Genomic DNA, 24,277 nt, shown 5'->3' with positions numbered 1-24,277 from the left:
AAAATAAACTGCCTGATGGAACTGTTGATAACATTGGCAGTATAATCACAAGAATGCCCTTTCCCGTGACACAACGTCTAAAAAATGTTTTTCATGTTTTCCTAGGAAACAGGGCTTGTAGGTCAATAGGGGCACAGCAAGACATCCCTCTGTCGGCTTTCTGAACTGAAAACTTAAAGACTGCAATAAGAGTTCAATTAATAACAATTCGAGGGACAATAACAAGTGACAGAAACAGGCCAATCCCCCTCTGGTCCCCGACAGCTCACTGTTGGTCAAGCACTTTACTCTAAAAGACCAGGAAGGTCACGAGGGAGAAGGCACAGAGCTGGCCCACACCGAGACGGTCACCAGTGGCACACCAAGTCACATCCCTCTTTATGATCAAAATACAGACAAACATAAAGACTTGATGTGCATTTGGTACAAGCATGATAAAATACGCACTGCGAACAGAGGACAAGATAAGATGTCTTTTTTAGGTTGATGACAGCAGGAAGTACAAATGAGCAGTAGTGAGAATTGAAAGATAATATATCTATCATCATTACATGTCCCGTCATGTTTTCTGTTAAAATAGCTTGCTTTTCCCAAAGGGGATCTATTTTAATCCAAACACATCACTGCTTCCTCTCACAGTGCGATGCAGATAGAGAAAAGATATGTTGTCTTCACACTCATGTGTAAAGCACAACGCACAAATTGTGGTATTCAAGTGCATTCTAGTGTGCAGTTAGAGTGCATATGGGGCCACGGTTACGCTGAACTTGTAAGCTCAGTATTACAGTTGGCTGTCCAGTTAAAACTGCAGTGTGCTGTGAATGCTTAAGACATATCTTTTGCAAGATCCCAAAGTCTACCTGTAACCAGATTAGACTTAATGCACAACTCTTCAAAAACGATTTGTTTTTAAAAGATTAGGTTCAATTGTTTGTGTTATCCACATATGATAGCACAATATATATAGCATATGCATATATGTATATCATTATAGCATAATATACATATAAAAACAAAGCATTATATGTGCAACCGTGTAAGCACACTCTGATTCTCAAATTGTCTTTTTCAAACGTATTCCGCAGTCTGCCTAAAAAGCAGTTTTAAAGTGGGCCTCTGGTGTTTAGGCTTGTTAACCTCTCCGAGTCGAGCTGACTAAACAGCAGCGTGTCAGTGAGAGACCGGCAGACAGGGTGCCTACAGAGGAGGGAAAACCTGGTCTCAAGTCTGTTGATACACGCAAAGACCCCAGCACCCCCTCACCGATCCCCCCCCCCCCACCAATCCACCAGGGGCGTACGGGCATCGCTGAATGATTGACGTGATTAGTGATTAATGATCATCTTGATGATGCTGTTCTGAGGGGATCCCAAAGGGCCAGATGGAATCTGAACTCTAGACATGCATGCATACACTTTGCAAACACACACACACACACACACACACACACACACACACACACACACACACACACACACACACACACACACACACACACACACACACACACACACACACACACACACACACACACACACACACACACACACACACGCACGCACGCACGCACGCACACACACACACACACACACACACACACACACACACACACACACACACACACACACACACACAAACATTCAGGTAAATGAAGGCCAAGACAACTGGACCAACAGAGCGATGTCTATTACGTTAATGGACTCATACCTCCATCGTATTTATACAGCATACTGCACCATTTACTATTTTTCACTGTCTCGTAAGTCCGTTATTAAAGCATTTAATTGCTATAAGCGGCGGCTGCTTGCTGCTCTAGTAATGCGCACATGATAATAAGCTTGAAATTATCGGCCACCTGCAATAAACTCTGACACTGCATCAGCAGAACAATGGAGAACAGAATAGAGTTGCCATTTCCTGTGCTATATCTTTTTGACACGCAGGTCGATATACAAAAGTGGCCCCATCATGACACAGTCCTCGTCCCCTCCCTGTTTAATCTATTCTAGACAGACAAGACAAAAATAGATGACAGCGCAAGCACACACACACACACACACACGCACGCACACACGCACACACACACACACACACACACACACACACACACACACACACACACACACACACACACACACACACACACACACACACACACACACACACACACACACTGCTGGGAGACATTCCCTGGTGCTGGGTCGGGTCGGGATGTTCAGAGTGCTGACCCACAACGCATCCAGCAGCACCAGAGATCCATCATACTCTGCATCCGCCCTATTTCAACCTAAACAACACCAACGCTACGCACCATGAATGCACCATTCGGCCCAAGGAGGTAACCTTGTAGGTAAAGTATCGACCAGCCTGTTCGCATAGAGCAAATATCTCAGAGCGGGTTGAGGCGGTACACCGCAAAGGGGAATTTAGATTCTGTGTTTTTTCCTGCTCAACAGATCATGCATGCTTTTTTCCCTGGCTCTTCGAGATTCCTTCCAATCGAGGAAGGCCTTGCATGCTTTACCCCAGAAAGTGTGGACTTCTTATTCTGACAAGCTGCTACCTCCAGCGCAGTGGGTGGGCTTCAATATCTGTCGTATTTGAATGAGTAAAGGCCATTCGTCTGTGGTGTGCATGGGAGTTAATATAAAAAGGTCAGAGAGAATGTGTCAGACCCTGGGCTTATTCAGAGACATTGACTGAAAACCAGCAGTCAGCCAGCTTATAGACTTCAATGAAGGACTTCTAACAGAAATGTTAGCTGAGTCCTTAACATAATGCACTTTACTACATGAAGCATTCATTTGGACGCAACATTTCAAAAACGATTTTGAGGTTTAAATTTAACTTAAACTAAATGTAGGTCAGATGAGGAAAAACGAAAGTGGATTCCTACACCAGAACACTACTTGTGACGGAAATTTGTGGCCACATTTTCCACTGTTATCTGAAAAGGTGCGCAAACCAACATGAGTGACAAGGAAACTGAAGTATCTAGGCCAACCAACTAATTAAATTGGGAGAAAATAAACTTGTTGGTGCAGTTTCTTGTAGAAACATTTACTTTCTTATGGAAACATTTGCTTTATAGAAGGACAAAATCTTCTCTCCTTTCCAAGTGTGTGTGTGTGTGTGGGGGGGGGGGGGATATTTGTTTGTGTGGGTATGCCTACCCATGAAGGATCCAGTGCTGCAGATGAGGCTGAAGAAGGAGCTCTCAGGAGGCAGAGTCCCACACTTACTATATGGAGAAAACAGCACGCACAAACACACAAACACACACCGACACACACCGACACACACACACACACACACACACACACACACACACACACACACACACACACACACACACACACACACACACACACACACACACACACACACACACACACACACACATTGATGTTACTACATACCCATGCTATTTGAATTTGCGTTGCTACACATGACCATACTGTTGTATTGTATTTTACATTGTATAAAAAAGTGTTAGTGGAACCCTCAAATCTGATGCCTCAACTCAACCTCTTTTCTATCAAATGCAAACACAGAGAGGGGTACGGTTGATGTAAGGTGTGGACCCAAATGCAGTGTGGAAAGAAGGAATAGAAGCAGGCAGGGATGCGTTGTAAAAGAAACTCAAGTAATTAGCAAGCACAGTACAAAAACACTTTCCATGAAAAAGTAGGTGGAGAAACAAGTCTCAAAGAAGCTCTTAACAATAAACACGACCGAGAACCGTGTTCTCGCAGGCTTCAATAGAAACAACGTTTCTGAAGTTTCAGCAGGGAGGAAGAGGAGCAGAGGGAATGAAGAGAAAAGACAATCAAACACAGGAGCAGATGATCAGTTTGTGATAGTATGCCGTCCGGTAAGGTAACCAAAGAGTGTGGCCAGAGCGGAGCGCATAGCGGCCTCTGCAACCCCACAGTGTGTGTGTGTGTGTGTGCGCGTGTGTGTGTGTGTGTGTGTGTTGTGTGTGTGTGTGTGTGTGTGTGTGTGTGTGTGTGTGTGTGTGTGTGTGTGTGTGTGTGTGTGTGTGTGTGTGTGTGTGTGTGTGTGTGTGTGCGTGTGTGTGTGTGTGTGTCTGTGTGTCTGAGAGACCCTGGGGCATGTTCATTCTGCCATTAAAGCCAATCATCTTGTCAGCTGACTGCACCCCACCACCTTACAGCCTGAACACACAACTCACGCTATCATCAACCTACACTAGATGAGCTCCCGGTCTAAACGTCTAAAGTTGCTTTGCTGACGAGAAGCCCCTTCTTCCAGTGATGCCATCAGTCCCCTCCCTCTGCCAAAAGGAAGAATGCATGTGTGCGGATATTCTGCGAATGTTCCGTCATATCGCAGGTATCTGCTGAGCATTGAGATCTGAGTTATATTTAGACCAAAACGTCCAGATGGTGAAACAACAGCGATTGCTGCAGAGTGGTACATAATATTAAAAAAACAAAACTGGTTTTGTGTAGGCTTGCAACTCTAGGAATGGCTGAATCTCAACGATAAAAAATGAGTTCTTCAAGAATGTAAGTCAGGACTTGGCTCTGCAGTTGGTACTTCCACACCATTGTACTCCTTTTTATAAACCCGTCTCTGCCCTCTTCATGTTCAAAGCCCTGCAGTCTAAAAAGCTAAACAAACAAGCAGCAGACTCGGTTTCCTCCCAAGTGTAAGCCGACTCCACTTTTCTAGGGAATTTGCGTGCGGGTCCGTGTGTTTGTGTGTGTGTGTGTGCGCGAGTGCGAGTGTGCGTGTGTGTGCGCCCAAGTGCGAGTGTATGTGTGCGTGTGTGCGTGTATGTGTGTGTGTGTGAGGGGGGCAAGTGCAGACCCATGCTTTGCATTTTCAGACCCACTGCCACGGTGGCAGACAGGAAAGCTATTTTCATCGCATGTACGCCATGAGCACCAGCCCCTACGCGCACACACACACACACACACACACAAATCATGTCCACACACACAGGAACTGGGTCCTCAAATCACTTTGTCACCAAGGTGGGGAGACAAATCCTGGGTAACAATGGCATCGCATTCCTCTATTTGTCGTTTTCCTGCTAAGAGCTCACGAGAGAGAGAGAGAGAGAGAGAGAGAGAGAGAGAGAGAGAGAGAGAGAGAGAGAGAGAGAGAGAGAGATCATGAGACAGAAGAGCGAGAGAGATGTATAGGGTGAAGCCGGAGAAAGCCAAGGAAAACAGAGAAAGCAAGACAAACACAGACCGACCGACAGACAGACAGACAGACAGACAGAGTCAGACAGAGTCAGACAGAGTCAGACAGACAGACAGACAGACAGACAGACAGACAGACAGACAGACAGACAGACAGACAGAGACAGAGAGAGAGAGAGAGAGCAATAGTCCTGCTGGGGGCGTTCTTCCAGACCTGATGAGGGGGACGTTGTCCAGTGTGCAGCACAGAGTCGGCCCCCTCTGCACATACAGCTCCTCCTCACATGACTGGTTGTATAACCTGGGGAAGTTCACACACACACACACACACACACACACACACACACACACACACACACACACACACACACACACACACACACACACACACACACACACACACACACACACACACACACACACACACACACACATTAAAAAGCTACACTTACACAACCAAAGAACACAGATTTCTTTAAATTCATTTATTTCTCACTTTCGGTTTTGTCCGAGGGAAATAGACAGATGAATTTTAACCTTTTATTCCCATAATAATGTTGCACGGTGTCTATCTGCAGAGTTGCTTTTTTTCTCGGGTAAGCTGCTGCCCTTGTCAAACGGTATCTCCAGTGGATCAGATCAACCCTGTATCGTCTCAAAACACCAGCCCATATCCCCAGAGACTGGCTAGTTATCAATTTACAGAGCTTACACCAAAGACCCAAGGACAACAGAAATCTGCTTCTTAGGTCAGATAAAAAAGAAGGATCACTTTTACTGATCCTCTGCTGTCATGTACTTAGTTATACATCTTGTCTCGGGAATGTACTGGCAAAGTTAGGATTAGGACTGTGCTTGGACCGAACAAGATAGGAAACGCGTCATGTGCATATTTTTATGACAAGGGGAACTAGAGAGAGAGGGAGAGAGAGAGAGAAAGAAGGATATTACCTACCAGTTTTCTACTGGGCAGACGTGTTGATTGTACAGAGCCATGGCATATCTGCAGGAGGAAAGAAGATAATAAACTGATATTAGGGATAAAGCATGATTATTTTGCTATATATATTGCGTACTTTGTTATACTATCTGTCATATATTATCGGACAATAATAATGACCAAATGTAATTCTTCAGAATTCAAATCAGGCTCGTTTTATGGATTAAAACCAGCGTAATCTAGCTAATCTCAGAATGTACAGGATCTCCCTCATGATTAACCATCAAAACGCTAATGAGCTGACCGGTCAGCATCATGCATCAGCCTCTCCCGTTCATCTTTCAGGAACTGAAAGACACCTGCAACCGAGCTCGGCAATTGGTCTGAATATTTGCTGAATTTGGAAAATATGTTTTTAATCGGGGCATGAACCATGCGGGATTTGCAGAAGAACAACCAGGGGTGCAGTAGAAACCACCTGCTTCCAGGAAGAAACATGAACTGAACACTGAAGACCTCAATGACAAACTCATGGTGATACTGAAACCTGATGCACCAGATAAGTAGCTTAACCACTTCCATCTAAGACACAATAAACACCCCAGATGTATGTATTGGAACAAAGATTAATATTGTTTAAAGGCCAGGAAGAATGAGAGGGATATATAAAATAAATAAATGATTGTTTAACTCTGGGAGAGAGTGATAGAAATGGAAAGAGGAGAATGAGAAAGAGAGGGGGAAAGGGGGAAAGAAAAAAGAGTGAGTGAGATGAATTCACTGTAGGCTATTTACATATACCCATTCCAACTCACGCTGCAATGAGCACCACAGGTCTCAACACAAGGGTTTTGATTCTTGCTTCATATTATTTTAGTGACAAACAGAGATTGACAGAGACGGTAGAGACAGAGAGGAAAAAGGTGGGATGAAGGGTGAGAAAGCAAAACAAAAAGGGATCTAGCCGGATAGAGATAGAGAAGTGACAGAAGACAGATAGGGAGGAAGACAGATGCTGTGTACTGATACAGTATGAGGTCAGCAACAGGCTAAGCAACAATTAGAAGCGTTACCATGGCGGGTAGCATCCCGGCCCAGGGTCCGCGTCAAACGGTGTGCACTGGTACATAAAATACATTACTCTCACATGACAAACACACACACACACACACACACACACACACACACACACACACACACACACACACACACACACACACACACACACACACACACACACACACACACACACACACACACAATGTATACACAGACACACCAGCCCCTCAAGAGGTCTGGAGAGAAGGAAGGAGGGGGGGGAAAGAAAGACATAATCCACCAATGGCCCCCGACGAATCAATGCCATCCCCCTGATGGCGAAGGACAAACATGCAACCGTCCATCAGCTGAGACGCGGCTTCTGTTGTCAGCGGTAGGCAAACACGCCACCATCTGCCTCCAGGCGCCGTGAGATCCGCTACGACCCGCAGGGCTTAGATGGCCGCATAGCAAAAGCAGTGTTTCTATTACATTCCACTAACGTTGTACCACATGGCTAAATCGGTCTGTGTGAAAACGGGAACGTGTGAAGTTTGTGAACGTGTGAATACTCAAAATATGGAAGAACAGAGCACCGGAATGAATCGTCATTTGTAATATTGATGGGCTTCCTCATATGGTTATTTTGTGCATTTTGTTGTATAATGTACAATGTATAATACAAGCCAGTGGTTGTGAACCTGTTCACACATAGTATCATTGGTTTTTAAAGTATTTTCAGGAAGAATTATTGTGTACTTTCAGTTCAGCTCTCAAAAAAAACGCATTAAATCGTGGTGCATTCCCATTGTCATAAAAAGTTGCGATATGACAAAGGACTGAATTATGCTGCAATAAAATCAGCACTCTTGATGGAAAAATATAACTGATGCTGCCTCCACGGTAAGATAGGATAGGTGAGCACCTAACCCCATCTTGGAAAAAGTAAAGATTGCAAAACTGGAAAGCCACGTTTGACAAAATAAAATGTATAAACACCTTACTTGTGGACCTCCCAACTGGTTTGAGGAGGGGGGGGGGGGGGGGGGGGGGTTGGGAAATGGGTAATGGAACGCTGTAACATGTATTACAACATGCCTACCCGATGGGTGTTCCTGGTTGTAGGATGGATCCTCAGTGTGTGACGCCCCGTCGTTGAGAGTGGAACATGGCCTTGGGGGGCGAACACACAGCAGGATGCTGGGACTCAAGCCTGCCGTCCGCAGATCAAACGATTTGGGTAACGCAAACGGACGTGGAATAAAGAAAAGGCCACCGACAGGAGATGGAGACTAGGTCGGAAAAAGACGTCAACCCGAGAAGGCTTTATTAAGGGGAGAGGTCTCGGCCCGCTGACCAGAAAACAGAACAAATGTTTCTTACTTGTCCCAAGGTCAACCCGGTAACATTTAAATAGAAACAGCCAGTACAGTTCAGGGTACTTGAATAATAAAGTGTAGTCTTTACTGCACTGAAACAATTTTTGTACATGTCCCACGCTTGGGGAGAAACTAAATAATAATAGATTTGTTTATGTAGCTGGGCTGGGCGGGGCTGAACTGAGATGGCCTGGCCTGCAGCAGTATATAAAGTGGAACAGGCCACAATTTCTCTTTTTAAGGATGAATTGCGGAGATCGTATGCAGAGAGAGCGTTACTGTGGCAACCGCTCGGTTGCGCGAGCGAGCGTCCAGAAGCAGCAGCCGAACAGCTTGTCAACACAAAGCGTGGTGGGCGGCATGGCGCGTGGAACGACGTGCTCGTTATGGGGCATGTGTGTGTCACATCCTAGCAGTGACCTTCCTTATTGGCTGTGACCTGGCAACCTTCGGTAGGAAGGGGAAATACCTATGGATGAAGAAGCCGAACTTAAACCGAGTCAACGATCCAAATACTTTTTGTTGGGTTGCAGAATGGAAATGCATGCCACTCTGCCATGCTGCACAGGGCCAGGGAAGTCTCTAGTGTCTAGGGTGTTCAGCCCACCAGCTGATGGTTCCGTGTTCGATCCCCAATGTCTTCCGCATGTAGGCAACCTAGAGCAAACCCCACTTTGTTTTGATTCAATTGTGGTTTGACACGGTTCTCATGTTATCGGCTCTATAGCAAGATAGACAGTAGTCAAACAAATGAGACATGACAACCCTGACACTCACTGAAAACACAATGTCATCCAAGCAAAATTTGCTGATTGTACACCGTGCCCTGCGTCAACAAATGGAATCGCAAGTCGCTGGCAAGAGGAAAGAATCCTCTGCTCCATGGCGTAATAGTAAGAAGCATTGCCTCTGTAGTGAAAAAAAATGAAGACAATGCACAAACAGAATTGGACATGTTCGTCATCGGTGCAAGCAGACTGGTATAGGCCTACACCCTCTGAGAAGACGCCACACCAGGCCTGGCCTAAAACTACTTCGGGCCCAAATCCAGAAGGTTAGGGGAAGGGTGCATTCTGGTAACCACACTGTCAACCAATTCTGGTAATCACTCAACAGATTCCAATCAGGTGCTCATTGTGAGTTTGCCAATAACACAACCAATCTCTGACACACATCTCAGGCCATTCCACAGACCGCAAAAAAAAGACCCCAAACTGAACATGGACACAAAGCAACTCTTTCAAGGAGGTATATACTTGTGAGGTGTATGTGGGGGGGGGGGGGGGTCAGGACCTAAGCCTTTGCCCCCCTTTTTGTGAGACCAGTTTCAACGATAATAAATATACATAGAAGCCAAATGGGCTCTGTTTCACCAATTGCTTCAGAAATCACAGAACTCCCTCCAATGCCCTTCCTGATACACTAAACCTAAACATTTATCTGTCCTGCCTGCATGTCTATGTTTATTTATGTATACTTCTATAGTTATACACTTGCCAAAATAATAGTCCTCTTTAAGCATCTCTGCCGCCTTGTCTTCTGAATGCTCGCACACACACACACACGCACACGCACACGCACACGCACGCACGCACGCACGCACGCACGCACGCACGCACGCACGCACGCACGCACACACACACACACACACACACACACACACACACACACACACACACACACACACACAAACACTATTGACTATCTGGAAACACTCTTGAGTCTAGTCCCTGGGGCTGTGCATACCTTCCCCTTAGATCATAGAGCAGGGAGCAAGGAAGAGGCTATAAGACCTCTGATTATGTCTCCCGTAATGAGCCTACAGTTAACTAGGACCCCTCCGGGGTAGAAAAGGAGAGGTGTGGTTATCACCATCTAGGTCAGGGGCTGTTAAAGTTTTCATCTCAGCCGCCAAAATACCATTCTGGTGTGTCTAAAGGAGCCCACCACACACTCTCCAAACTCACACCAGAGCCTTTAGGTTCCTGTCAGTTGTCCTGCCGCTTCCTACTTCCAACTGGATTGTGACCCATATTGGGTCCGGCCCATAGTTTTATAAATGCTGGTCTAGGTGGTGGTGCTGCTGCTGCTGCTGCTGCTGCTGTTGTTGCTGCTGCTTCTGCTGCTACTGCAGCTGACCCATTTGCCACTACTGGCCACCTTCCAGGAGATTTTAAGATAAATACGAGTGCATCAAAAAGCTTCTGTTTTTAAACAGTACCAACACAATGTAATGGGTACCTGAGTACTCTAATCAATGTCCCAGGGGGAAAAAACAGCACTGTGCGTACACGACTGAATAAACAACCCCCAGAGCCTCTGCCATTGGAGACTCTACCATCTATATGTTGAAACTTATTTTTTGGAGTGATGTGATCATGTATGTTCTGTAAACACTGCTTAGATCCAGGAGAGCTTTTCTATGTAGCAGTCGCTGTGTGTTAGTGAACACCACTAGAAGAACCCAGGGGAACGGATGCAAACCAGTTCAACTTGCAAATGTGACAGCCAATGTGATCTATCATAACACATCTTGGAGGAACGCAGATCTTTTACAGCATTTTGGCACAGACATAGACAGAGAGAGCGATAGACAGATACATTTCCACACATGCAAGGAAGAGGGGAGACTTACACAACCCATATCCCGGTGATGGTGAGGGCTGGGAGGCTCACAGGGAGGATCACCCAAAGAGACATCTCCAACAACCTCTGTAGTCACCCTCTGCTCCCGAAACACTCCTTTCCTCTTTCTCCTGGGCCAGCCAAGCGCTCGCTGCTCCAGTTCTAGCATTTAATTGCAGGCGGGAGACATCTGCGTTTCCATTCACTTTTATTCGCCAATTCAGATGAGAGCGGCGAATGACATCAAGACAGAAGAGCGACAAGCGATTATTTCCCCTGAGTGAACTGTGCCTGATGGTGAGAGGGAACAAATTGGCATCGGTCACTAATCAACAGCGTCACCGATGATGACCATCTTCATCGTCACCATCATCACCACCATCATCATCATCATCACCAGGAGAAACAGCAAAAATAACACATTGAAATAGACTAAAAATGCGCTATTACGCAATGCGCTGGGGTTCACATATGGAGATGCCAAATCCATACATTTCATTAATATTGTAATTTTTCATTGCATCTTAGATTAAAAGCGCCGCTGTGGTTAACACTTATTGTAAAAGCAGCACACATCCACATAAAATCCACGTAAAGGGGAAAACGAGGACTTAAAAATTGGTGCTTACCCGGTCTCTTTTGATGTGATCCACAAGTTGTTTTACCCTGGATCTCTGAGACCTGAAACCTTTTGTCTGGCTCGCCTTCGCCCTGCTCAACACCTCTGGAAAACCAAATGGTCACCTTTACCCGGGACTGAAAGGATCATGCGGCGAGTTACCCGGTGGTCGATACGAGTCGTAGTTTCGTGTTGTTGGTAACAAGAAAGTAAGCAAAATCCATACGTTTGTAAGAATGTTTTCAATATCTGTGGGACAGATGTCTTAGTTTTTTCATACCATCTAAAGTCAAGCTGTTGCTTCGGTACATCACTATGTAGCCGCCAATAGAGCCAACTCCTCCTCTTAAAGAACGGGAGTGTGTTGGGTTTACTCATCCCTGCAATCTCTGGAGTTTACAATATGGGGTACGATAAAAGAGCTGTTTGCAGCTTTATCGTATGTAGCAATCTCATGTTATGAACTAGATCATATTATCACATAGGGCTGCATATCTTTCCTTAAATATGACGATATGAAAAGGACAATATCTAAATTAAAATTATATGTGGCTCTGGGAATGCAGAGGACCCGTGAATATACGTTTATTCGGTGCGTCCGATGAGGCAAACGAGCGCTCCCCTCCCCAGGCGCTCTCCCGTCGTGAGTCTGTGCGTTCAGCGGGCTCTACAGATCTGTAGTTTCTCTTCACAATGAAATGACAGCAAGATACTGGTGCTTTACCACGTGCAAACGTTATGCATGACTTCTGGTTCAAGCTTATTTATTGTGTGTTATATTTAACCTTCCCACAGCGTTCTAAGTATGTTAAGAATTGTTTTGCACAGTCGCGTTCCCAAAACGTAATAATGACCACATGAAGTAACGTTATTTGGGACTCTTAATCATTTTAATAACGATTCCCTGAGCTTTCCTGCTTAAGGCCTTTTAGGTAACCCTCCCAATCTTCAAAGAAGTTTGTGCAGATGTCTTTGTTCAAGTATCATTTTCAAAACCCTTCTTAAAACCACATGTCATGTTCTTTTTTTGTATTTATTCGAATGAACGTTCCAAAATGCATCTAATCACGTTACGTTATCGTTTTTGAGTGTCATTTATAGACGTAGGCCTACCCCTGAAGTATCCTGCTGGTCGCCTCTTTGGTAAACCAGTCTTCTCTGATATCTGTTTAATTTTAAGAAGATCTTGCTGTTTGGGAACGTGAAGGAAAATGACCTTCCTTGAACCTTAATTGGTTTTATGCACGATCAGCCGGGAATAACAATAATTTAAAGAAAGGTTCCCGGACAGTTTGGTAACCTAATTGGACTAGCTGGTTAATAACCAAAACATGTACATTTACATTAGAACATATAATAACATCTATATAGTTTTTATTTATTTTTTATTCAAAGTTGTATTAGTAGCCTATTCAACTGTTATTCCCACCACAATATCGACTATCAGATTATCCCCCAACCCCGACCAATCATGAGTAGATTTCTCATTGCAACGTTGATGAGAAATCCTCATACAACTGAACGAAAAATGAATAATAAAATAAATACACAAAATGCAATAAAACCTGAAAGTTAAAACAGCGGGGGACAGATCACCGATCAGTAGACAAAATGACATAATTGAACTGCTTATTGTTCAACTAGACACACAATAAAAGGTCTGATGATCATACATTTCTAAAAAAAAATTCCAACAGTAAATTTATGATGGAAGAAAAAGTTGGAAAGAAAAAACAACAACCAACCATATCATGTATAATAAATAGCCTGCCCTGCACTACAGCAGTTTGATACTAGAACCGAAGCCCCACACGCTAAAGGCAGGGTAGATGGGCTCGGTGAAAGAAGTCTGGATCTTGTGCAGCAGGATCATGCTTTCAGAAACACTGTAAAAGGCAAGGATCCCTGCTCTGTAATCCAGGTAAACTCCGACCCGGGACGACCTTGGCACCTCTAACTCTGTGCTCTTATTGTTGTGCACAAAGGAGTATTTGGACTCCGAGCAATAGAGGCTCCAGGACTTCTCATTCCAACCAAGGCTGCATTCGTTGCCGCTGCCTTTGCGTTTGATGCCCCTGTAGGTCACTGCGACGTCAGTCTCCGTCCCTCTCCAGTCCACCTCCCAGTAGTAACGACTGCCACTCACACTCTCTCTTCCAAGAACCTGCAAGAGTAGGACATGTTATGGAAACCAGAATGACTCGTTAATTTATACAATAATTTATATAGGGACGTCATAATATGCCAATAAGCAGTTAATTAGGCCTGTAAAGGCCTACCTTTTTTTCTTCTTGGGGAAGTTAACCAATTATATTCTTATATTTGTCAGTGGAACTAGCTAGCTAAACAATGACCCCTACTGGTCCTTTACAGCATTACAATAACAATGTACAACCAGTGCGTTCAAAAATAAATTCAAAAGAGTTGCAAGAGATCTTACTTGTTGCCATTGGTCAAACCTCTCAGGGTGGCTGGAATAATTTTTGGGGTTCTGCACCATGGTAGCCGTCTTGTTTCCATCAGAGAGTTGAAGATTAGGGTGGACGGTGTTTGAGTCAAGGATCAACTGGAAAGCATCTAGAAAAACACGGGACAACAACATGTTGACAGCACCGCAATGCCTTGCTCAATGCCCTTCCTGAATCTCTGTGTCACCTTTCATGGTTCGTGGTTTTTTTACAAAGAGATCTGGAGATAAAAAAGTATAAAGTAAAAATATGCTTTCAAATTTCCTTTGAATAATGCTTGTTTGGCTGTTACTATGGCTTATACCAAAGGTATAAGTCATAGTAAGAATCTGCAATTCATCGTGTTGTATTATATGAGGGGTCTTTCACCATCACAATCACCACCAACCATGAACGTGCTACTGATAAAACACCATTCACAAAACAGTGGGAGTCCATATGGCGATCAAGATTATTCTCTACCTCTAGTTCAGTTGTATTACTGTCTTGGACATTATTCATTGCCAATTATCATAAATATTACTAAATACATTGGTGGTGAGAAAGATCAAGATATTACTGTTGGCTTGGTGTAAGGAAAGAAAGTGGTCATTATAATTAACATATGTTATATTATTATACAATATTATGAACATAATATTCAATGTGTACTATTATAAAATGAACACATTCCTTTAACAAGCAACATTTTGTTTCAAGGTGCTTATTAAAGTCACGTGACTGAAACCCAAACCATGACAACCAACACTGCTTAGGGTCAACATGAACCACTGCAGTCATGACAGAATAACGCGTGACATCATTTTCTTTGATAATTTGTCAAAGTATGGACGGAACCTGAAAGCTTTTGATGGGTATCCTACTCTAGCTTTGTCCCAAATATACCCTTTATTTGGATAGTTTATGCAAAGTTTTCAGATTGCTTCTAGACATCTCCTCAAACCTGTTCTCCGAGTGGACATACTTCTACCTCTCCGGTGTTGGTCGTTTCTTTTGTTTCACTACAACAGTAGTCTAAGGTGCTAACATGTCGAAAAAGGCAAAGCAGCCAATGATAATAACAACACACATATATATAAATATATATTCTTTCTTTTTTTTAACAAAATTAACTATAACTCACATTTGAGGAAATCTTGTCTGGTCCTTGGTTGTTGTTGTTGTTGTTGTTCCCGTTGTGGTTCCCGTTGTGGTTCCCGTTGTGGTTCCCGTCGAGGCTCGCTGACCACTACTGTGTCATCTGCTCTCTCTGTCTTCGTGTCCATTTGTTTTGTTATGTGCACCTCTTTCACTATGTGGGACATGTGAAGGAAACATATTGGATTTTATCAGTTTCAATGTCAACTAAAGCCCAAATAAATAACTTTTACTACATTTAAATGTAGGAACCTGCGGAAGAGATCTTGCTGGTCTCTGCCTTGGTGGCCTCCTCCACCTCCATCTTCAGGGCAGCGATGGCTCTCTTGGTGGCCTCGAAGGAGTAGTTGGGAGCTACTACTACGTTGTTGAGGTCCTCATATCCTGATGGTCCAGACAGAGCCTGCCAACTCTGTGGTCCAAGAATCAAACCAAAGTGAAAGCAAAAATGTATTTTTACATAACTGAGACACTTTTATCCAAAGCGAATTACAGCAGAAGCTGAGAATCATCCCATATCGGAGCCAGTAAAAACAAAAGGGATAAGTGAAGCACAAGCTGCTTTCTAAAACAAGACTAACTGGAAAGATGAAACTAGGAACAATCTTTATGATTGTTCTTCCTGACACCATCTTGATCCACTCCCCTCCTCCTCCACAGCCCAATCACTAACACACACACACAGACACACACACACACACACACACACACACACACACACACACACACACACACACACACACACACACACACACACACACACACACACACACACACACACACACACACACACACACACAGACACACACACACACACACACACACATCCACAAAATGCAATTTTGTGCCTGCACCACCAAAAACTCTTATCACCTTTGTTAAATATAAACATCTGCTATGTAAATGTGTGTACATACACACACACACACACACGTGAATTGTAGTTTATTAAGGCAAACGCTTGTTTGCAAGACTGAAACCTTGGATAAGGTTCAGACTCAGACTCACATGGAGGAAGTGGATGTGGTCGTCAGTGTGTGAGAGCTTCTCTAGGTCGTTGTGTTTCTTCCTCATCAGGGTTATTTCCTCCTCCAGGCGGTCAAGCAGTATCTCGGCCCTTGAAATAGTGATCTTCTCGTGAGATTCGATCATCTCGCGTACTTCGATGAACTTCCTCTCCACGGTGCGCAGAATCTCAGTGAAGATACGTTCGTTTTCATCCAGGGCTGTCAGGGCTGAATGCTGTTAAAGTATAAAAAAAACGCTCAAAAAGGTTATTATTATATTTGAGATTTCATGGGGAATAATTAAAACTTCTTTGCTTTGATCAGATGGAACATGTGTTCATCTGATTTGTACAGGGTACACTAGACTCGGCTGACAACGTCACACTCACTTTTACTGATTCCACAGCTTGTTTGAGGTCCTGCCACTTTTTCACTCGCCCGTCAATCCTCTGTTGAGATTTGTGAAGAGTATTGCCAAGCTGTTTCTGGAGAGGGAGAACAAAAAAAATACATTCAGAATGACCAATTCAGGTTAAAATAACACAATATGGAGCTATATTTTACCAATTGTATTATTCTATAATGATAAGATTGGCAAGTTCTAACTTAAACTAAAGGGGTGTGGTGGTGGCTAGGGTGTTGGACTCCCAGTCGGCCCATCGTTCGATCCCAAAAGTCCGCAGCCTACCTCTGACACTGACCCTCTATCTGCTTCTTAAAGCTAAACATCCTAAATATTTAATCATATTATTGTGAGATTCACTCACTTGCTTCTCGGTCCTCTCTGTCCCGGCGGGAACGGTGTCATGGTGTTTGTGCTCGTCCATCATGCAAAGGACGCACACGGACGTGTTGTCGGTGCGGCAGTAGGCCTCCAGTAGCTTATCGTGCTGGGCGCAGAGCTTCTCCCTCATCTGACCCGTGGCCTTCACTAGCTTGTGCTTCATCAGCGCCGGGTACTCGTAGTGGGACTGGACGTGGTCCTCGCAGAAGGAGGCCTGGCACACCAGGCACGACTTCACCGCCCGCTCCTTTCTGGTAGTGCAGAAGTCACACATGACATCCCCGGTCCTCTCCTGGCCCCGGGACAGGCTCCTGGTCTTGGTGCTGTTGGTGGTTGTGCGGCGGGTCTGACTGTTACTCAGGCTGCTGTAGCGGTCCAAGTCCAGGGTACTTTGGCGCGACATTTTCCTCTTTTTTTTCTTCCTTTTGGCAGAATTATGAATGGATGGTGGTCGAGTTGATCGTTAGGTATGATGGTCCCAAGCTGAATACTACTATATCGACTAAATCACAGGAGCGATACAAGTTAAGAACTGGTCCACTGTTGAAAAGATGACACTTTGCGCAGCTGATACCTTGAGCGAGAGATGTGGGCTGCTTGAGTGAAACTCTGAAGTCGTGTATGACATGCAAAGTCATACATGGGGTGTGTTCATTTCGGTCAAACCAGTTCTCCTAAGGCGTGGTGTCATCTAAAATGCCATTCATCGAGAGGGGTTTAATTAATGTAAAAATAAAATAAAATGTAAAATAAATTAACTGAAAATGTCCCTCATGGTATTCTTAAAAATTTAATAAATTGGCCTTCTATTTTATACTCACTTACATTCTATTAGTAACATGATCATACATGGGATTATGTAGGCTTCAAAAGCAAACTAATCCCCTCTGTTTTTTGCTTACCAAACAAACCATTTAAAATAGTGTAGTATAATAATGTGTAAAGTTTAGTACAATTCAATATCATAAAATAGAAAAAATTGGATAAGGGATTAGATTGGGATAGAGGGATAATTTATTAAGATCGAGGATAGAGGGAATTAGGTCATAGGATAGTATGATGTGGTATGGCATGTTATAGTAATAAATACAGTATGTCGAGTTTAAGTTTTTTAATGTCCTATAATTACTTATTTAAGTTATAATAAAAAGGAATAAAAAGACAAAATGCAAAAACGGTGAAGCCCAAGTTTCGTTGAAAAACAAATCTATACCAATTCAACTAGTTGTTGCCAAATTATTCACAATAAATAATTTAGGCCTAGGCATGATTGCTCCTGGGCTGTAGGCGGCAGTAGAGCAGGCCACGGTGGTGAAATGACAATGATTCGTTCCCTAAAGTGTGTCGGTTTCTCCATCGTTGGCGCCAGACGAGCTGTGGCGCGAGCTGCACAGAGAGGGAGGAGAGAGAGGAAGACCCACCAGTTTGACGAAGCGCAGACCAACCCGCTGCTATCTCCACTCTTTAGTTTCAAAGCTTACAACCGATATCTCTTCCACAACAACCAAAAACTGTGATATAAAGGTGGGTGGCCGTTTTACAGATGCATCAGTTATGGTAACGATATAAAGCAGGTTTATTTTTTATTTTTTTAGACATCTAGCGACTATCACAAGTTACACCGCGCAGTGCCTTAAAGCTTTGTATGAGGATTAAGATGAGCCCATAGTGTCTTGTTGAAAACAGCACTGCTGCCTTCTAATGTCTGAATGTGTGCATTTATCTCCAGATACGAGAAGCATACTGTCTGTGTGTACAGTAGTGGAAAAATACACCACACAGGCCCATTATCTGAAATGCTCCGTGGCAGCGTTACGCATGATAATATTACATTTTAGGGGTAAATCTGCTATGGCGATCTATAGTGTGGCCAAAAACGCCATTTTACTTTTGTAGGTGCTTTGTTCCAATTTGGCTTGACATACAAAACTTGGTGTGTAGGTCGGGTTAGGCGTTTTTTTTATATCAGGCTTCCGTTCTGTTTGGGTGCCAGACGCCAGAAGTTGTGGATAGCCGTGCTAGCGAGCTGGTTTAGCCGGCTAGTTAGCCTGGTGGTGCGGCTAGGTAGCCAGCCTGCTAGCGCTGTTGTCTCCTGCTATCCCCGAGCAAGGCCGCCATTGAGGCCGTATTTGCTGCCGCATTAAGGAGGGCTTTGGTCTGCAGGAAGCGCCCTTCTACTTTTAGACCACGGTTATTTCAGCAGCGTATGTATTTCATTGATTAACATATGTCACGTTTGAAATTCGTTCGTTGGATGTATTGTTTCGTCATTATTGTGTTTGTCACCCCGGAGGAGAGGGTAGCCTTTCCCGGGATTTTCACCCCCGCGAATACCCCGTCGCTGCTGCGTTAGCCATCTTTGTTTCAGCTAACAAGCTTCACGGCGAGGGTGTAGCGCTAAATATAAACAGGTATCCTTATACGAATGACGACGGTATTGGTGGATGCATTTAAGACGCATTTGTATGTTTTGATTTTGCAAAGTTGTGGTGTTGGGGGTCCCGATTCCCATGGTATTGTGGATTACGTGGCATAAGATTAAGTTGTTTTGAAGGGCGGTAGCCGAGCTCGTCCCATGCTAACTAGCGGCAGCCATTTTAGAGCAGACTAATCTGGGCTAGCTGGAAGTGGTGGTGTGGCACGACAAGATGGCCTGGTAATTCTGCGCACAATGAGGATTTCCGCGTTGCTAAGCGTATCCTAGAGGCGGTTCGAAAGCGGTCTTATGGCTTTCGAATTATTTTTGCTCTGAAACTGGAGCGTATTTGGTTGTTTGTTCAGGCTAGTAACACATACCCGCTAATTGCTGGCTATGAAGCTAGTTAGCTCGCTATATTCGCAAACATATTAGCCGCTAACACAATACTGTTACCGTTAACCAGTTCCCCCATCGTAGCCAGCTAACTAGCGGCTATGTAGGCTATATGTAGCTGTTTAGATAGGCTAACAACCGTCAGATGCTTATAGGGGCTACAACTCACAATATTGATCAATCCCTTTGCGTTTAATGCCTCAAGAACAAACAGAAAGCACAGTCAATTGACTTTTAGATGGCGTACATGATGTGCTATCCGTGCAGATTTTAACTATGCATTTCAAGTGGGGGTCCATTCAGACTTTATAGATGTTTTTTGGCTACTCAGGTAAAGCTCTGCTAGGCGCTAAAAGTGTATGCCAAGTGCTTATGTAGCACGTGAAGTTGAGCAGTTCACTAGCAATTTTGGGCATCTGTCGGATATTTATAAAATATACCAAATACGTTGTATTGTCACCATTAGCTATTATGGTGAGGATTAGAAGACTAACTGAATATGAACAGAACCACAAACTGGTTAACTTGTACGTTATATGGACTAGCGAACAACTCGTGTTACAGTCAATAAATAATATACAATTGCATGTACATAAAATCTTGTATGGTGCAGATCCGTCCCCATGATCCTCCTGATACATTTGCTTTGAATGTTATATTATGATATATACATCATAGCAGATTCTTTATTTTATTACTATGAATTCATAACACATTGGAAAATTTCGCCAGGAGTCTGGACTTTCCTCTTAACTTAACACCATATAACTGACCATTAAAACTCATGACCTTTCAACTAATTATTTAGTAATATATTTTGCAGGGGCAGATACTGAAAGAAAACCTTAAGTGTAACTGAACTGTCTAACTTTTAAAGTATTTATGTTAGGAAAAAAAAGGCATTGCAAACATGTATATACTTTATTTTCTCCAATTGCAGAACGGCTTGACCAGAAAAGACTTGTGTGCAGCGCTGAATCAGGAGGATCTCCTCTAACCCAAGTCCCTACAAAGTTATCATCCGGCAATAAAACGGAGGTCGTTGGGCTGGAGTGTGTTCTCATGGCGGAGTCAGAGACTGAATGTGACACACCCGGCCTTGACACGCTTGGGTCGGAGTGTGTCATAGCCCACAGCCAGGTCGACCTTCACTATGGTGCAGAGACGGAGATCATGACTGAGGAAAAGCGTGGTTTAGAGCTGGAGATCCATGGCTCGGACCTGGCCAAGATCCAGGGCCTGGGCACAGAGCTCGGAGCGGTGACCTGTGTGGAAGCCATAGTAGCGGAGACGGACCACGACTACATCAAAGTGGAGCACGGCGAAATGCATTGTTTCACGGGGGACGTTAGATCGGCTAACTTCGGGGAAGTGCTGCTGAAGGGCGAACACGACCACGTGGTGAAGGTGGAGTCGGACCACGGCGGGGAGCTGACGGTGGAGTCAGAGAACGGTGTCATCATCCACGAGGCCCACGGCCTGCAGTGCAACGAGTGTGGTGAAATCTTCGGAAGCATCGCCGATCTTCACCAGCATTTTGAGATCCACAAAGATCTCAACCCGTACATATGTGTTCACTGCGGTGAGAGCTTCGCTGTGGAAGCCAGCCTTAAGCAGCACATGAAGATCCACATGAAAGAAAAGCCCTACGTCCCCACCGGCGTTGACATGGTGGGCAAAGGAATGATGGACTCTTTCACCTTCAAGTCTCATCAGATGATCCACCTGGCGGAGAAGCCCCACCGGTGTTCAGAGTGCGGCAAGAGCTTCGCGGCCGCCATCACCCTAAGAGAGCACATGAAAATGCATTCGGAGGACAAGCCCTACAAGTGTACCCAGTGCAGAAAGAGCTTTGTGCGCCGGAGGCATCTGAAGAAGCACCAGGAGCTCCACGCACGCGACAAGCCTTATACGTGTGGCCAGTGTGGCAAGGGCTTTGCCACCACTTCCAACCTTAAGCAGCACCAGAAGACCCATGCGGCGGCCATGGGCGACAAACCCCACCGCTGCACACAGTGTAGCAAGTGCTTCGCCGCCGCCGCCACCCTGAAAGAGCACCAGCGGGTCCACTCCGGCCAGAAGCCGTACAAATGCAACCAGTGCAGGAAGAGTTTTGTTCGCAAGCGCCACCTGAAGAAACATCAGCTTGTCCATGCCGGAGGTAAGCCTTACACCTGCTCCCAGTGCGGCAAGGGCTTCAACCACTCCTCCTCCCTTTCCCGACACCACAAGATCCACCTGCGGGAGAACAACATGTACGCCGCCGTGCCGAGCGGCAAGGGCTTCGGCTACGGGAATGCCGTCAAGAGGGAGCACCAACAGGGCGACAAGCCCTACATGTGCCACCACTGCGAAAAGGGCTTCAACCATTCCTCTTCTCTGTCGCGGCACCAGAGGGTCCACTCCGACGGGACCTTGTACACCTGCCCCCACTGCGGAAAGCGATTCAACCACTCGTCCTCGCTGACCCGTCACCAGAGGGTGCACATGGATGATAAGCCGCATATTCTCAGCCATGGTCAGCAGCAGCAAGATCGAGAGCAGAAGCAACTGTTGCAGCAGCAACTGTTGCAGCAGCAGCAGATGCAGGAGTACAACGCAATCCCCTCGGGAAAAGGGTTCTCCCATACCATCACCAAACAGCGCCTGGCCGACGGAGACAAGCCATACAGATGCTCCCAGTGCGGGAAAGGCTTCAACCACTCGTCGTCGCTCTCCCGGCATCACAGGGTTCACAGTTGCGCTAATGAGGCAGCTGTGAGATGATTTGCAATTGACCCTCTTATTATATTGGAGGTACCCCGTGATTGTTCTGGGCATAGTCAGGACCTTTTGAATGCTTTTAAAAGGAAACAAAAAAAAAGTGATTTGATATACTAACAATGTTACCTGGACGGCGCTTGCCCCTCTGACTTGGCTATTTGAGGCTGAATTCAATGAAATATACCTTCAGGCAGGCATATGTAACTTCATGTGATGTGGCTCACTGGGCGACTGATTGGTGATCAAGAAAAGTTCTATTGTCTTGAGGATATCAATTGGCGATTTCTCCTATCAGTCCATGTTTAGCAAAAAAAAAAGGAAATTCTATGTAAATAATTGGAAGATTTCTTTTATATATATATGTATAGGTTACTTGTGTGCTGTTATGATCCAGAAGATGACATTTTTGATAGCAGGATCCACTCTGGCGCCAACCCATTTTTTTTCCCCCTTTTTCGCTACCATAGTAGCGTGCGCTACCAGACACTTCATGTGCGCTCACCCTGCAGTAAAACAATTAATGTCTCGAATCAAACAATCTAACCTAATCAATTCTTCATCCTGCTGTTTTTCTTTGTTTCTCCCTTCGTTTAGACTACATGGTTTTTGTACTGTTGTACAGATGGCAGATTTAGCCTAGGCCTGCCTCTCTGGGTTCCATTTTAGCTTTGAGGAAAATACGTAATGTTAAATAAACATACTGCATAGCATACTGCAAAATGCCCCGTGTCCTTATTTAAAGTTTTATTTCCCCCGTGAACTCGAGCATCACCTGAATGCAGAGGCAGATTCTTCAGTGGTTTGTAGTAAATCATTTATCTGTCTACTGGATAGCTTAATCTTGTGATGTTTGATGCAAAATTGTCACAATTTGGTCAAACTGCTTATTACAATGTAAATATAAAGACAATTGCAAGACTAAAGAGAACTTTCTTCAAGATTACCCACCTGATTCCATGGGATTGCGCTCTATTAACTGGTCTGTGTAAAATATCTTTTACAAACGTGTATTTTTTTTAGACATGGCTTGGGTCATGTGAAAGGGAACGAGAAATACAGTTTTTATGGGTGGTGAAATGGTGAGCAATATTATCTTTTGGATAACAATTGTGCTTCAAACTGTAGCATAGGTTTCTTGTGTTAGATAGGTGCCTTATTGCATGCCATGTAGAAATGTATGCTAAGCAGTTATTTGGAAAGAAGTTAGGGTTTTCAGGATTTTCGTTCTTATTATACTTACCCAACATTTTAATTTGAAGTCACTGATCCCTTTTTTCCTTTTATTTTTGCTTTTATGTATATTACCGTTGACACTGTTATGATCATTATTGTCTTTAATTTCTTCCATCCTTGTCAATGACCTCCAATGTAGAGCAAAATAACCCATGATCAGTAAAGGCCTTGAAGGGGAAATCTGTAACATCTTCCGGATTTGATTGGCACATGTATGGATCAATAAAGGTCATTGACTCTCTAGTTTCCTGTCTCTCTAGTAATCTGAGCTCAAATTGAGATTACGTGATTAATT

The 24,277-nt window shown here is 44.3% G+C and overlaps 3 protein-coding genes across 4 annotated transcripts in view; 1 reads left to right on the top strand and 2 right to left on the bottom strand.

Moving 5' to 3' along the window:
* zgc:154058 (Frag1/DRAM/Sfk1 family protein) overlaps positions 1-12,137 on the bottom strand; it is a 22,164-nt gene extending 10,027 nt beyond the window's left edge. Inside the window, exons 1-5 of the mRNA XM_030378755.1 lie at positions 11,789-12,137; positions 11,170-11,450; positions 6,133-6,180; positions 5,392-5,478; positions 3,174-3,241 (exon numbers count right to left, since the gene is read on the bottom strand). Of these exons, the coding sequence (XP_030234615.1) occupies positions 3,174-3,241; positions 5,392-5,478; positions 6,133-6,180; positions 11,170-11,234 (268 nt within the window). The 5' untranslated portion in view covers positions 11,235-11,450; positions 11,789-12,137. The remainder of the gene's footprint in view (positions 1-3,173; positions 3,242-5,391; positions 5,479-6,132; positions 6,181-11,169; positions 11,451-11,788) is intronic.
* Positions 12,138-13,146: 1,009 nt separating this feature from the next.
* Positions 13,147-17,780, bottom strand: ftr14l (finTRIM family, member 14-like). The gene is made up of 7 exons (XM_030378711.1): positions 17,158-17,780; positions 16,780-16,875; positions 16,392-16,625; positions 15,636-15,795; positions 15,370-15,537; positions 14,219-14,355; positions 13,147-13,942 (listed from the first exon to the last, which is right to left on the bottom strand). Exons 1-7 carry the CDS (start codon positions 17,575-17,577, stop codon positions 13,556-13,558), a joined length of 1,602 nt encoding a protein of 533 aa, XP_030234571.1. The 5' UTR covers positions 17,578-17,780; the 3' UTR covers positions 13,147-13,555.
* Positions 17,781-18,518: 738 nt separating this feature from the next.
* si:ch211-198a12.6 (C2H2-type zinc finger protein) lies at positions 18,519-24,225 on the top strand. Of its 2 annotated transcripts, none has more exons than XM_030378706.1 (2): positions 18,519-18,698; positions 20,927-24,225. In XM_030378706.1, the coding sequence occupies exon 2, from the start codon at positions 21,049-21,051 to the stop codon at positions 22,750-22,752; it is 1,704 nt and encodes a 567-aa protein (XP_030234566.1). In that variant the 5' UTR covers positions 18,519-18,698; positions 20,927-21,048; the 3' UTR covers positions 22,753-24,225. The 2 variants fall into 2 exon arrangements, with proteins under 2 accessions (XP_030234566.1, XP_030234567.1); XM_030378707.1 differs by lacking the exon at positions 18,519-18,698 and adding an exon at positions 19,099-19,378.
* The last annotated feature ends 52 nt before the right edge of the window (positions 24,226-24,277 follow it).

Source organism: Gadus morhua, chromosome 15 (assembly GCF_902167405.1).
Source record: "Gadus morhua chromosome 15, gadMor3.0, whole genome shotgun sequence".
NCBI lineage: Eukaryota > Metazoa > Chordata > Actinopteri > Gadiformes > Gadidae > Gadus > Gadus morhua.
This window is presented reverse-complemented; position numbering and strand designations above follow the sequence as displayed.